Genomic DNA, 13,870 nt, shown 5'->3' on the forward strand with positions numbered 1-13,870 from the left:
GATAACCGTGGACTGATTTCAAGCTGGGCACTTGATTACAACGTGCTGATTTCAGGATAGGTGCTCAATTGCTACAGGCTGATACCAGGGTGGGAGCTTGATTGCTGTGGATATTTTCCAGGATGGGGGGCTTGATTAATACGGACTGATTTTAGAACGGGTGCTTGGTTCCTGGGGACTCATTTTGCAATGGGTATGCGGCTACTGTGGACTGAATCTCTCAGCTATCATAGATTGGCTTTGAGATGGGCACTTGGCTGGTAAAGATTGACTTCAGGATCAGCAATCGGCTGGCTTGGACTGATTTCTAACCCCCTTTCCCCTTGCTCCAGAGTATCCATCCACTAGTTGGGCTTTCATGAAACAGGCAGGAAAATGGAAGAAGAGCCAAACAAAGAAGGTGGAGTTTGATCAGTTGGTTCAGGTGAGTCGGGTTACCGATGCCCATTACCCTCACCAATCTCCCTACCCACCCCACCCCCGACCTCAGCCCTCACCCTCCTCCTCAAACTGAGGGGCAATCTGGGTGAAATGGACGCTGCCACCCTTACCCTCCTGGCCCACTGCCTGTCCTCGTGGGTCACCCACTCCCTGACTGCCTTCATGCGCCCCGGGTGGCGACGCTCACCGCAGGCGAATAGCAGGGCAGCCCGCAGAGGCAGGGCCGAGGCTGTTAGCCACAACGTGCCGCCCCATCCCCTGCTACCAGCCCATCCCTCCATTCCGAACCTCCACTCTGAAAATTGCTGATCTTCAGCCCAAGAGTGACTGCCGTTCCTCTCTCTCTCTCTCTCTCTCGGCTATCCCAGGAAGCAGCGTATAAGGACTATCTCAAAAAGCACGAGCTCGAATTCAAGGCCAAGGTGAGTTTGGTTCTCGGGGTCAACCACACCAACGCCACAACTATCAGGGAGACGCAATGCCAATGGAAAGGAATCAAAACAAAGAATTCACTCACCATCGCTGTGTGGGTGTTGGGAGGTCCACACTTGTAGGGGGCGTTGGGAGGTCCACGTTTGTACGGGGCGTTGGGAGGTCCACGCTTGTAGGGGGCGTTGGGAGGTCCATGTTTGTAGGGGGCGTTGGGAGGTCCACGCTTGTAGGGGGCGTTGGGAGGTCCACGCTTGAAGGGGGCATTGGGAGGTCCACGCTTGTAGGGGGCATTGGGAGGTCCACGTTTGTAGGGGGCGTTGGGAGGTCCACGCTTGTAGGGGGCGTTGGGAGGTCCACGCTTGTAGGGGGCTTTGGGAGGTCCATGTTTGTAGGGGGCGTTGGGAGGTCCACGTTTGTAGGGGGCGTTGGGAGGTCCACGTTTGTAGGAGGTGTTGGGAGATCCATGTTTGTAGGGGGCATTGGGAGGTCCATGTTTGTAGGGGGCGTTGGGAGGTCCACGTTTGTAGGGGGCGTTGGGAGGTCCATGTTTGTAGTGGGCGTTGGGAGGTCCATGTTTGTAGGGGGCGTTCGGAGGTCCACGCTTGTAGGGGGCGTTGGGAGGTCCACGCTTGTAGGGGGCGTTGGGAGGTCCATGTTTGTAGGGGGCGTTGGGAGGTCCATGTTTGTAGGGGGCGTTGGGAGGTCCACGCTTGTAGGGGGCATTGGGAGGTCCACGCTTGTAGGGGGCATTGGGAGGTCCACGTTTGTAGGGGGCGTTGGGAGGTCCACGCTTGTAGGGGGCGTTGGGAGGTCCACGCTTGTAGGGGGCTTTGGGAGGTCCATGTTTGTAGGGGGCGTTGGGAGGTCCACGCTTGTAGGGGGCGTTGGGAGGTCCACGTTTGTAGGAGGTGTTGGGAGATCCATGTTTGTAGGGGGCATTGGGAGGTCCATGTTTGTAGGGGGCGTTGGGAGGTCCATGTTTGTAGGGGGCGTTCGGAGGTCCACGCTTGTAGGGGGTGTTGGGAGGTCCACGCTTGTAGGGGGCGTTGGGAGGTCCACGCTTGTAGGGGGCGTTGGGAGGTCCATGTTTGTAGGGGGCGTTGGGAGGTCCACGCTTGTAGGGGGCGTTGGGAGGTCCACGTTTGTAGGAGGTGTTGGGAGATCCATGTTTGTAGGGGGCATTGGGAGGTCCATGTTTGTAGGGGGCGTTGGGAGGTCCACGTTTGTAGGGGGCGTTGGGAGGTCCATGTTTGTAGGGGGCGTTGGGAGGTCCATGTTTGTAGGGGGCGTTCGGAGGTCCACACTTGTAGGGGGCGTTGGGAGGTCCACGCTTGTAGGGGGCGTTGGGAGGTCCACGCTTGTAGGGGGCGTTGGGAGGTCCATGTTTGTAGGGGGCGTTGGGAGGTCCATGTTTGTAGGGGGCGTTGGGAGGTCCACGCTTGTAGGGGGCATTGGGAGGTCCACGCTTGTAGGGGGCATTGGGAGGTCCACGTTTGTAGGGGGCGTTGGGAGGTCCACGCTTGTAGGGGGCATTGGGAGGTCCACGCTTGTAGGGGGCTTTGGGAGGTCCATGTTTGTAGGGGGCGTTGGGAGGTCCACGCTTGTAGGGGGCGTTGGGAGGTCCACGTTTGTAGGAGGTGTTGGGAGGTCCACGCTTGTAGGGGGCATTGGGAGGTCCACGCTTGTAGGGGGCTTTGGGAGGTCCATGTTTGTAGGGGGCGTTGGGAGGTCCACGCTTGTAGGGGGCGTTGGGAGGTCCACGTTTGTAGGAGGTGTTGGGAGATCCATGTTTGTAGGGGGCGTTGGGAGGTCCACGCTTGTAGGGGGCGTTGGGAGGTCCATGCTTGTAGGGGGCGTTGGGAGGTCCATGTTTGTAGGGGGCGTTGGGAGGTCCACGCTTGTAGGAGGCGTTGGGAGGTCCATGTTTGTAGGGAGCGTTGGGAGGTCCATGTTTGTAGGGGGTGTTGGGAGGTCCACGCTTCTAGGGGGCATTGGGAGGTCCATGTTTGTAGGGGGCGTTGGGAGGTCCATGTTTGTAGGGGGCATTGGGAGGTCCACGCTTGTAGTGGGTGTTGGGAGGTCCACGCTTGTAGGGGGCGGTGGGAGGTCCATTTTTGTAGGGAGCGTTGGGAGGTCCATGCTTGTAGGGGGCGTTGGGAGGTCCATGTTTGTAGGGGGCGTTGGGAGGTCCACGCTTGTAGGAGGCGTTGGGAGGTCCATGTTTGTAGGGAGCGTTGGGAGGTCCATGTTTGTAGGGGGTGTTGGGAGGTCCACGCTTCTAGGGGGCATTGGGAGGTCCATGTTTGTAGGGGGCGTTGGGAGGTCCATGTTTGTAGGGGGCGTTGGGAGGCCCATGTTTGTAGGGGGTGTTGGGAGGTCCACGCTTCTAGGGGGCATTGGGAGGTCCATGTTTGTAGGGGGCGTTGGGAGGTCCATGTTTGTAGGGGGCGTTGGGAGGCCCATGTTTGTACGGGGCATTGGGAGGTCCACCTGTGCTTGTTTTTTCAATGGTAGGAGTGTGGCCATGTACAGGAGCATGTGGGAGTCCATGTTTGTTGGGGAAGGATAGCAGATCCACACTGACAAAGCCAGGGTGAGTGACACATGCCCACTTTGGCACTCACATCCCATTTGCTCTGTCTTACAGCTGCCCCTGCCACTCATCACGGCCATGCAAATTGAGGTGCTGCACATCCTGGAGGCATGTTTTAAAGGTGAGGGGCATGCGAAGTAGAAAGGGGGTTTTACACCACATCTCACCCTGTGCTGTCCCTGTCCTGGGAGTGTTTGATTGGGGGGACAGTGTAGAGGGAGCTTTACTCTGCATGTAACCCCGTGCTGTCCCTGTCCTGGAATGTTTGATGCGGGACAGCGTCGAGGGAGCTTTACTCTCTCTCAGCACAGGGACAGCACGGGGTTAGATACAGAGTAAAGCTCCCTCTACACTGTCCCCAATCAAACACTCCAGGACAGGGACAGCATGGGGTTAGATAGTGTTTGATGGGGGACAGTGTTGACAGAGAGAGATTGACGTTGAGATGGAAAGAGTAGAGGAGCTTTACGCTGGCTCTAACCCCGGATGTCCTGCTTTGACTCCCAGATTACCAGCAGTACCTTGGGTCCCAGCACAGCCTGACACTGCAGATGGAACGTCGTATCCATGACCTACGACGCTCAACTGAGAGTAACCGCATCGTTGAGGAGGTTTACGAGGGACGGTGCCACCAGATCCTGGAATTTTTCCGACAGTTCCTGGGGACCAACTAAAGCCCCTTCAGCCCCGTGTCTCCCCAGTCTCTGAGAGACCCCTCCCCCCTGGCTCTTTGGCAAGCTGTGTCAGCACAAAGCCATGGGTCAGTGTGCTCGCGATAATGGTCACTTTATTTTATCTCGCTAAAGTCTTATTATTCAAGGCAGATATTTGTTCCTTCCCTGAATTGTTTGTGATTGTTTTCTGTGCCCATGTCTGCTATTCTTCATTTCCACATTCTTCATCATTCCTACCCTGTAATATACACCCTGTAATATACACCCTGTAATATACTCTCTGTAATATACTCTCTGTAATATACACCCTGTAATATACTCCCTGTAATATACACCCTGTAATATACACCCTGTAATATACTCCCTGTAATATACACCCTGTAATATACACCCTGTAATATACTCCCTGTAATATACACCCTGTAATATACACCCTGTAATATACTCCCTGTCATATACTCTCTATAATATACTCTCTGTAATATACACCCTGTAATATACTCTCTGTAATATACACCCTGTAATATACTCCCTGTAATATACTCCCTGTAATATACTCTCTGTAATATACACCCTGTAATATACACCCTGTAATATACTCCCTGTCATATACTCTCTGTAATATACTCTCTGTAATATACACCCTGTAATATACACCCTGTAATATACACCCTGTAATATACTCCCTGTAATATACTCTCTGTAATATACACCCTGTAATATACACCCTGTAATATACACCCTATAATATACTCCCTGTAATATACACCCTGTAATATACTCCCTGTAATATACACCCTGTAATATACACCCTGTAATATACACCCTGTAATATACTCCCTGTCATATACTCTCTGTAATATACACCCTGTAATATACTCTCTGTAATATACACCCTGTAATATACTCCCTGTAATATACACCCTGTAATATACACCCTGTAATATACACCCTGTAATATACTCCCTGTAATATACTCACTGTAATATACACCCTGTAATATGCACCCTGTAATATACTCTCTGTAATATACACCCTGTAATATTCTCTCTGTAATATACACCCTGTAATAAACACCCTGTAATATACTCTCTGTAATATACACCGTGTAATATACTCCCTGTAATATACACCCTGTAATATACACCCTGTAATATACACCCTGTAATATACTCCCTGTAATATACTCTCTGTAATATACACCCTGTAATATACACCCTGTAATATACTCCCTGTAATATACTCTCTGTAATATACACCCTGTAATATACACCCTGTAATATACTCCATGTAATATACACCTGGTAATATACTTTCTGTAATATACTCCCTGTAATATACACCCTGTAATATACTTTCTGTAATATACACCCTGTAATATACTCCCTGTAATATACACCCTGTAATATACACCCTGTAATATACTCTCTGTAATATACACCCTGTAATATACACCCTGTAATATACTCCCTGTAATATACTCTCTGTAATATACACCCTGTAATATACTCTCTGTAATATACACCCTGTAATATACACCCTGTAATATACTCCCTGTAATATACTCTCTGTAATATACACCCTGTAATATACTCTCTGTAATATACTCTCTGTAATATACACCCTGTAATATACTCTCTGTAATATACACCCTGTAATATTCTCTCTGTAATATACACCCTGTAATATACAACCTGTAATATACTCTCTGTAATATACACCCTGTAATATACTCTCTGTAATATACACCCTGTAATATACACCCTGTAGTATACTCCCTGTAATATACTCTCTGTAATATACACCCTGTAATATACACCCTGTAATATACAACCTGTAATATACTCTCTGTAATATACACCCTGTAATATAAACCCTGTAATATACTCTCTGTAATATACACCCTGTAATATACTCCCTGTAATATACTCTCTGTAATATACACCCTGTAATATACACCCTGTAGTATACTCCCTGTAATATACTCTCTGTAATATACACCCTGTAATATACACCCTGTAATATACACCCTGTAATATACTCTCTGTAATATACACCCTGTAATATACACCCTGTAATATACACCCTGTAATATGCACCCTGTAATATACTCCCTGTAATATACACCCTGTAATATACTCCTTGTAATATACTCCCTGTAATATACACTCTGTAATATACTCTCTGTAATATACACCCTGTAATATACTCCCTGTAATATACACCCTGTAATATACTCCTTGTAATATACTCCCTGTAATATACACTCTGTAATATACTCCCTGTAATATACTCCCTGTAATATACTCTCTGTAATATACACCCTGTAATATACACCCTGTAATATACTCCCTGTAATATACACCCTGTAATATACTCCTTGTAATATACTCCCTGTAATATACACTCTGTAATATACTCTCTGTAATATACACCCTGTAATATACACCCTGTAATATACACCCTGTAATATAATCCCTGTAATATACTCTCTGTAATATACACCCTGTAATATACACCCTGTAATATACACCCTGTAATATACTCCCTGTAATATACTCTCTGTAATATACACCCTGTAATATACTCCTTGTAATATACTCTCTGTAATATACACACTGTAATATACACCCTGTAATATACTCCCTGTAATATACACCCTGTAATATACACCCTGTAATACACACCCTGTAATATACTCCCTGTAATATACTCTCCGTAATATACACCCTGTAATATACACCCTGTAATATACTCCCTGTAATAAACTCTCTGTAATATACACCCTCTAATATACACCCTGTAATATACACCCTGTAATATACTCCCTGTAATATGCACCCGATAATATACTCCCTGTAATATACTCCCTGTAATATGCACCCGATAATATACACGCTGTAATATTCCCCCGTAATACCCCCTCTCTTGTAATCACCACATAATATTCTCTATCAGTCTATAATATACCCCCAGTAATGTTCTCCCTGTAATATTCCCGACCAGTCTGCAATTTCACCCTGGAATATTCACCCTGTAATATCACTCATCAGCCTGTAATGTTCCATGTCACTCTGTAATATTTCTCCAGTGACACTCCGTCCCTGCGCCTGGACATGTCTTTCTCCTCGGTACCTGCACTGTCCACAAGGGGGCGGCTGGACACAGTGCTATCTGTCTCATCAATTTGCCCTCAGTCTTCCCTCCCCCTCCCTCAACTCCCTCTACTCCCACTATCGCTCCGACCCTCCATCATCTCCATCCCTCACCCCTCCTTCCACTCTCACTAATCTCCCCCAATCCCCAAGGACAGAAGGAGGGAGAAGTTTAGGGAGGAAAGGAGGGAGAGGGTTAGGGAGAGTAGGGGAGAGGGTGAGGGAGGGAAGGAGGGAGTGGGTTAGGGAGGGAGAGGGTTAGGGAGAGTAGGGGAGAGGGTTAGGGAGAGTAGGAGAGAGGGTTAGGGAAGGAAGGAGGGAGAGGGTTAGGGAGGGAGGGGGAGGGTTAGGGAAGGAAAGAGGGAGAGGGTTAGGGAGAGAAGGAGAGAGGGTTAGGAAGAGTAGGGGAGAGGGTTAGGGAGAGTAGGGGAGAGGGTTAGGGAAGGAAGGAGGGAGAGGGTTAGGGAGGGAGAGGGTTAGGGAGGGATGGAGGGAGAGGGTTAGGGAGGGAGGGAGAGGGTTAGGGAGAGTAGGGGAGAGGGTTAGGGAGAGTAGGGGAGAGGGTTAGGGAGGGATGGAGGGAGAGGGTTAGGGAGGGATGGAGGGAGAGGGTTAGGGAGGGAGGGAGAGGGTTAGGGAGAGTAGGGGAGAGGGTTAGGGAGAGTAGGGGAGAGGGTTAGGGAGGGATGGAGGGAGAGGGTTAGGGAGGGAGGAAGGGAGAGGGTTCGGGAGAGTAGGGGAGAGGGTTAGTGAGAGTAGGAGAAAGGGTTAGGATGGGAAGGGGAAAGGGTTAGGGAGGGAATTCCTGAGCTCAGGACCCAAGCAGCTGAAGGAACGATGGGGCTGAGGGTTAAGATGGGAGATGGGGAATGACTGAGATGCCAAAATTGGAGGAAAGATTTGAGGGTGGGGGCTATTACAGAGTTGACGAATGGTGGTGGGGGACTGTAACATCAGGACCATCCTGTTCAGGAGCTGCTGTAGTTCAGGGACTGGGGTGGGGGTAGGGGTGGTGGGGTGGTTGGTATTTGCAGGGAAGTGGCTGGAAATGCCAATGGGAGCCAACCAAACGAAGAAATGTCCCACAGGAAGGAGCAAAGCTGCACAGCTTCCCTTCCTGGCATCTCTCCCTCCCTCCTCACTGTCTTTCTCACCCCATCCTACCCAGTGCATCTCCCTCTCCGTCTCTCTCTCCCCCATCCTATCTCCCTTTCTCTCTCTCCCTCTGCCCCCTCCTTCCACCCTGAAGCCCCCTAACCCTGCGTTCCTCTTTCTCACTTTCACTCTCTCCCCCTCCATCTCTCTCTCTCCCCCCTCTCTCTCTCATACTCTCCCTCTCCATCTCTCTCCCCTCCTCCCTGTCCCTCTCTCTTCCTCCCTTCTCTCCCTCTCTCTCCTTTTTCTCCCTCTCCCTCCCTCCTTGTCCCTCTCTCTTCCTCCCTTCTCTCCCTCTCTCTCCTTTTCTCCCGCTCCCTCCAACAGAAGCCGATGGGGCAAGAGCGGAGGACAATGTGGGATCTGTTTGAGGCACAGAGGGACCTTGTTTGAATTCCTCAGATCCGCACACAGTCTCCGAGCTGCGATCGCTGCTGAACTCCCTCCCAACAATATTTTCTTCAGGCCTGGACCGGCTAGCTGTTTATTTCTTGTAAACCTCTCCTTTAAAACCTGGGAGCAGGTCACGGTCGGCGATACCGGGGCTACGGAACACGGGGAAGTCATCGGCCGCTCCCCACCAGAGGCGTGGGAGTGTGTCCCCGGGGGTGGGGTATCAAGGAAGTGCCATTGATAGGAAGCGTTCAACCATCCCCTCAGTGTCATCCATCAGCAAAGTCACCTTTACAGCCCCTAACACACTCACCATCAGAAATTTCCCAGATTTAAAACAGTCCACTGGACAGGGACAGAACGGGGTTAGGTACAGAGTAAAGCTGCCTCTACACTGTCCCCCCATCAAACACTCCCAGGACAGGGACAGCACAGGGCTAGATACAGAGTAAAGCTCTCTCTACACTGTCCCCCATCAAACACTCCCCAGGACAGGGACAGTACAGCGTTAGATACAGAGTAAAGCTCTCTCTACACTGTCCCCCATCAAACACTCCCCTGGACAGGGACAGAACGGGGTTAGATACAGAGTAAAGCTCCCTCTACACTGTCCCCCCATCAAACACTCCCAGGACAGGGACAGCAGGGGGTTAGATACAGAGTAAAGCTTCCTCTGCACTGTCCCCCATCAAACACTCCCCAGGACAGGGACAGTACAGGGTTAGATACAGAGTAAAGCTCTCTCTACACTGTCCCCCATCAAACACTCCCCTGGACAGGGACAGAACGGGGTTAGATACAGAGTAAAGCTGCCTCTACACTGTCCCCCCATCAAACACTCCCAGGACAGGGACAGCAGGGGGTTAGATACAGAGTAAAGCTTCCTCTGCACTGTCCCCCATCAAACACTCCCCAGGACAGGGACAGTACAGCGTTAGATACAGAGTAAAGCTCTCTCTACACTGTCCCCCATCAAACACTCCCAGCGACAGGGACAGTACAGGTTAGATACAGAGTAAAGCTCCCTCTACACTGTCCCCCATCAAACACTCCCAGGACAGGGACAGCATGGGGTGAGATACAGAGTAAAGCTTCCTCTACACTGTCCCCCATCAAACACTCCCAGGACAGTGACAGCAGGGGGTTAGATACAGACTAAAGCTCCCTCTGCACTGTCCCCCATCAAACACTCCCCAGGACGGGGACAGTACAGCGTTAGATACAGAGTAAAGCTCCCTCTACACTGCCCCCCATCAAACACTCCCCAGGGCAGGGGCAACACGGGGTTAGATACAGGGTAAAGCTCCCTCTACACTGTCCCCCATCAAACACTCCCCAGGACAGGGACAGCACGGGGTTAGATACAGAGTAAAGCTCCCTCTACACTGCCCCCCATCAAACACTCCCCAGGACAGGGACAGCACGGGGTTAGATACAGAGTAAAGCTCCCTCTACACTGCCCCCCACCAAACACTCCCCAGGACAGGGACAGCACGGGGTTAGATACAGAGTAAAGCTCCCTTTACACTGTCCCCCCATCAAACACTCCCCAGGACAGGGACAGCACAGGGTTAGATACAGAGTAAAGCTTCCTCTACACTGTCCCCCATCAAACACTCCCCAGGACAGGGACAGCACAGGGTTAGATACAGAGTAAAGCTCCCTTTACACTGTCCCCCCATCAAACACTCCCCAGGACAGGGACAGCACAGGGTTAGATACAGAGTAAAGCTCCCTCTACACTGTCCCCCATCAAACACTCCCCAGGACAGGGACAGCACAGGGTTAGATACAGAGTAAAGCTCCCTCTACACTGCCCCCCATCAAACACTCCCCAGGACAGGGACAGTACAGGGTTAGATACAGAGTAAAGCTCCCTCTGCACTGTCCCCCATCAAACACTCCCCAGGACAGGGACAGCACAGGGTTAGATACAGAGTAAAGCTCTCTCTACACTGTCCCCCATCAAACACTGCCCAGGACAGGGACAGCACGGGGTTAGATACAGAGTAAAGCTCCCTCTACACTGTCCCCCATCAAACACTCCCCAGGACAGGGACAGCACAGGGTTAGATACAGAGTAAAGCTCCCTCTACACTGTTCCCCATCAAACACTCCCCGGACAGGGACAGCACGGGGTTAGATTGAGAAGTTTTGCAGATGGAATGAGCTGAATTTTAAGATTCAGGCCAAATTATTTCGAACGAGTGATCGGGATCTGCTTCGGTTCCTGTGCGACAGGCTCGAGGAGAGGGGCTGAACGGCCTGCTGTTGTTGCAGAAGTGCAGATAGTTACTGGAAGGGCCTGTTGTCGGGGTGGGGGAGGTAACACCAGGAGGCCAGGACTGTGCTACACACCCTGGTGCAGTTTACTTTGGCTCCTGTGTCTCGGGGAATAGTTTGCAGTTCCTGTAAATAGCCAAGAAAGGATAGGATGTTTTCGCTCACTGAGCCACCAAGCTCCCCCCGACTCCCGACTAGTTCCCAGTTCGGAATTCCAGGGCTGTGTCCCGGCCACGGAGCACACTGATGCCTTTGACAGGAATGAATGGAGAAGGAGAAAGCATTTTTTTTTGCGGCTGTGAAATTAGCGCAGCCACAGGACGGGCCAGGTGACGGAGCTCACTCCCACAGCTCGGGTTTACCCACGGATTCCAGGGAGACTGTCACAGAACTTCCAACAACAGCACAGCAACGCACCACAGGGCACAGATGGTCATCTAAATCTGTGACAGGCTCGGGGGTGGGCGGGGGGGGGGCCTTACTCTGTATCTAACCCCGTGCTGTCCCTGTCCTGGGGAGTGTTTGATGGGGGACAGTGTAGAGGGGGCTTTACTCTGTATCTAACCCCGTGCTGTCCCTGTCCTGGGGAGTGTTTGATGTGGAGGGAACAGTGCAGAGGGAGCTTTACTCTGTATCTAACCCCGTGCTGTCCCTGTCCTGGGAGTGTTTGATGGGGGAACAGTGTAGAGAGAGCTTTACTCTGTATCTAACCCCGTGCTGTCCCTGTCCTGGGGAGTGTTTGATGGGGGACAGTGTAGAGAGAGCTTTACTCTGTATCTAACCCCGTGCTGTCCCTGTCCTGGGGAGTGTTTGATGGGGGACAGTGCAGAGAGAGCTTTACTCTGTATCTAACCCCGTGCTGTCCCTGTCCTGGGGAGTGTTTGATGGGGGGACAGTGTAGAGAGAGCTTTACTCTGTATCTAACCCCGTGCTGTCCCTGTCCTGGGAGTGTTTGATGGGGGAACAGTGTAGAGAGAGCTTTACTCTGTATCTAACCCCGTGCTGTCCCTGTCCTGGGGAGTGTTTGATGGGGGGACAGTGTAGAGGGAGCTTTACTCTGTATCTAACCCTGTGCTGCCCCTGTCCTGGGGAGTGTTCGATGACCGGGGGGGGGGGGGGGGGGAACAGTGTAGAGGGAGCTTCGATCTGTATCTACGCTTCTGTCAGTGCTGGGATGCCGCTGCCAACTGGGACAGGGTGGGGGTGCACTGGGGAAGCAGCCAGGAACCTGATGCTGTGAAAACAATCCCAGTGCCAGTGAAAAACCGGGAGAGCAGCAACTTTGTGCCTCGGGCCGTGATGGGGATCTGTTGTCCTGATGGTTACTTTGGCTGGTTCTGAGCAAACATCATGTTGAAAGGTGCCATTGAGAGGAAACTGCTCACCCGTCACTCAGCAAACAGAGTAACAGCAATGCGGCTGTTCACAGGGTGGAGAGTCCCCAAGCACCCCAGTGAGGTGAAGGGAAAACTCAGGCATTGTGAGGCTCACCTCCCTCTCTCCTCCCCTCCCCTCACACAGTGCCTGATTCCGACTCCCCCACCCCCAACTTCCCCTCAGTTCCTGCTTCCCTCACATCCCCCTCAGTGTCCCCCGCTGACACTCCCCAATCGCATGTGCCCCCTGTCACAGGCCAACGGCGAGTCTTGCTGGCTATTCGGCTGCAGAGGCGTCAGTGACTCGATAACGAGGATCAACGCTCAGGGAGCACCACAGTGTCGGAGGGTCAGTGCTGAGGGAGTGGGCACTGTCAGAAAGTCAGCGCTGAGGGAGCGGGCACTGTCGGAGGGTCAGTGCTGAGGGAGTGGGCACTGTCAGAAGGTCAGCGCTGAGGGAGTGGGCACTGTCGGAGGGTCAGCGCTGAGGGAGCGGGCACTGTCAGAAGGTCAGCGCTGAGGGAGCGGGCACTGTCGGAGGGTCAGCGCTGAGGGAGCGGGCACTGTCGGAGGGTCAGCGCTGAGGGAGTGGGCACTGTCAGAAGGTCAGCGCTGAGGGAGCGGGCACTGTCAGAGGGTCAGCGCTGAGGGAGTGGGCACTGTCAGAAGGTCAGCGCTGAGGGAGTGGGCACTGTCGGAGGGTCAGCGCTGAGGGAGCGGGCACTGTCAGAAGGTCAGCGCTGAGGGAGCGGGCACTGTCGGAGGGTCAGCGCTGAGGGAGCGGGCACTGTCGGAGGGTCAGCGCTGAGGGAGTGGGCACTGTCAGAAGGTCAGCGCTGAGGGAGCGGGCACTGTCAGAGGGTCAGCGCTGAGGGAGCGGGCACTGTCGGAGGGTCAGCGCTGAGGGAGTGGGCACTGTCAGAAGGTCAGCGCTGAGGGAGCGGGCACTGTCGGAGGGTCAGCGCTGAGGGAGCGGGCACTGTCGGAGGGTCAGCGCTGAGGGAGTGCCACACTGTCGGAGGTTCAGTGCTGAGGGAGCGGGTGCTGTCGGAGGGTCAGCGCTGAGGGAGTGCCACACTGTCAGAGGTTCAGTGCTGAGGGAGCGGGTGCTGTCGGAGGGTCAGTGCTGAGGGAGCGGGCGCTGTCGGAGGGTCAGTGCTGAGGGAGCGGACACTGTCGAGGGTCAGCGCTGAGGGAGTGGGCACTGTCGGAGGGTCAGCGCTGAGGGAGCGGACACTGTCGGAGGGTCAGCGCTGAGGGAGCGGGCACTGTCGGAGGGTCAGTGCTGAGGGAATGGGCGCTGAACGATTCAGACAGAGGGTTTGGGCACAGATCATGTGAGTGAAAGGAGAAAGTTTGATTCTGCTG

The 13,870-nt window shown here is 52.5% G+C and overlaps 1 protein-coding gene across 1 annotated transcript; it reads right to left on the reverse strand.

Moving 5' to 3' along the window:
* Positions 1 to 826: 826 nt before the first annotated feature.
* Positions 827 to 3,423, reverse strand: LOC132206734 (putative uncharacterized protein ENSP00000383309). Its single transcript, XM_059641490.1, has 2 exons — positions 2,959 to 3,423; positions 827 to 2,854 (listed from the first exon to the last, which is right to left on the reverse strand). The coding sequence occupies exons 1-2, from the start codon at positions 3,421 to 3,423 to the stop codon at positions 827 to 829; spliced, it is 2,493 nt and encodes an 830-aa protein (XP_059497473.1).
* Positions 3,424 to 13,870: the final 10,447 nt, after the last annotated feature.

The sequence above is a fragment of the Stegostoma tigrinum genome, chromosome 42, assembly GCF_030684315.1.
Source record: "Stegostoma tigrinum isolate sSteTig4 chromosome 42, sSteTig4.hap1, whole genome shotgun sequence".
In the NCBI taxonomy this organism is placed as follows: Eukaryota; Metazoa; Chordata; class Chondrichthyes; order Orectolobiformes; family Stegostomatidae; genus Stegostoma; species Stegostoma tigrinum.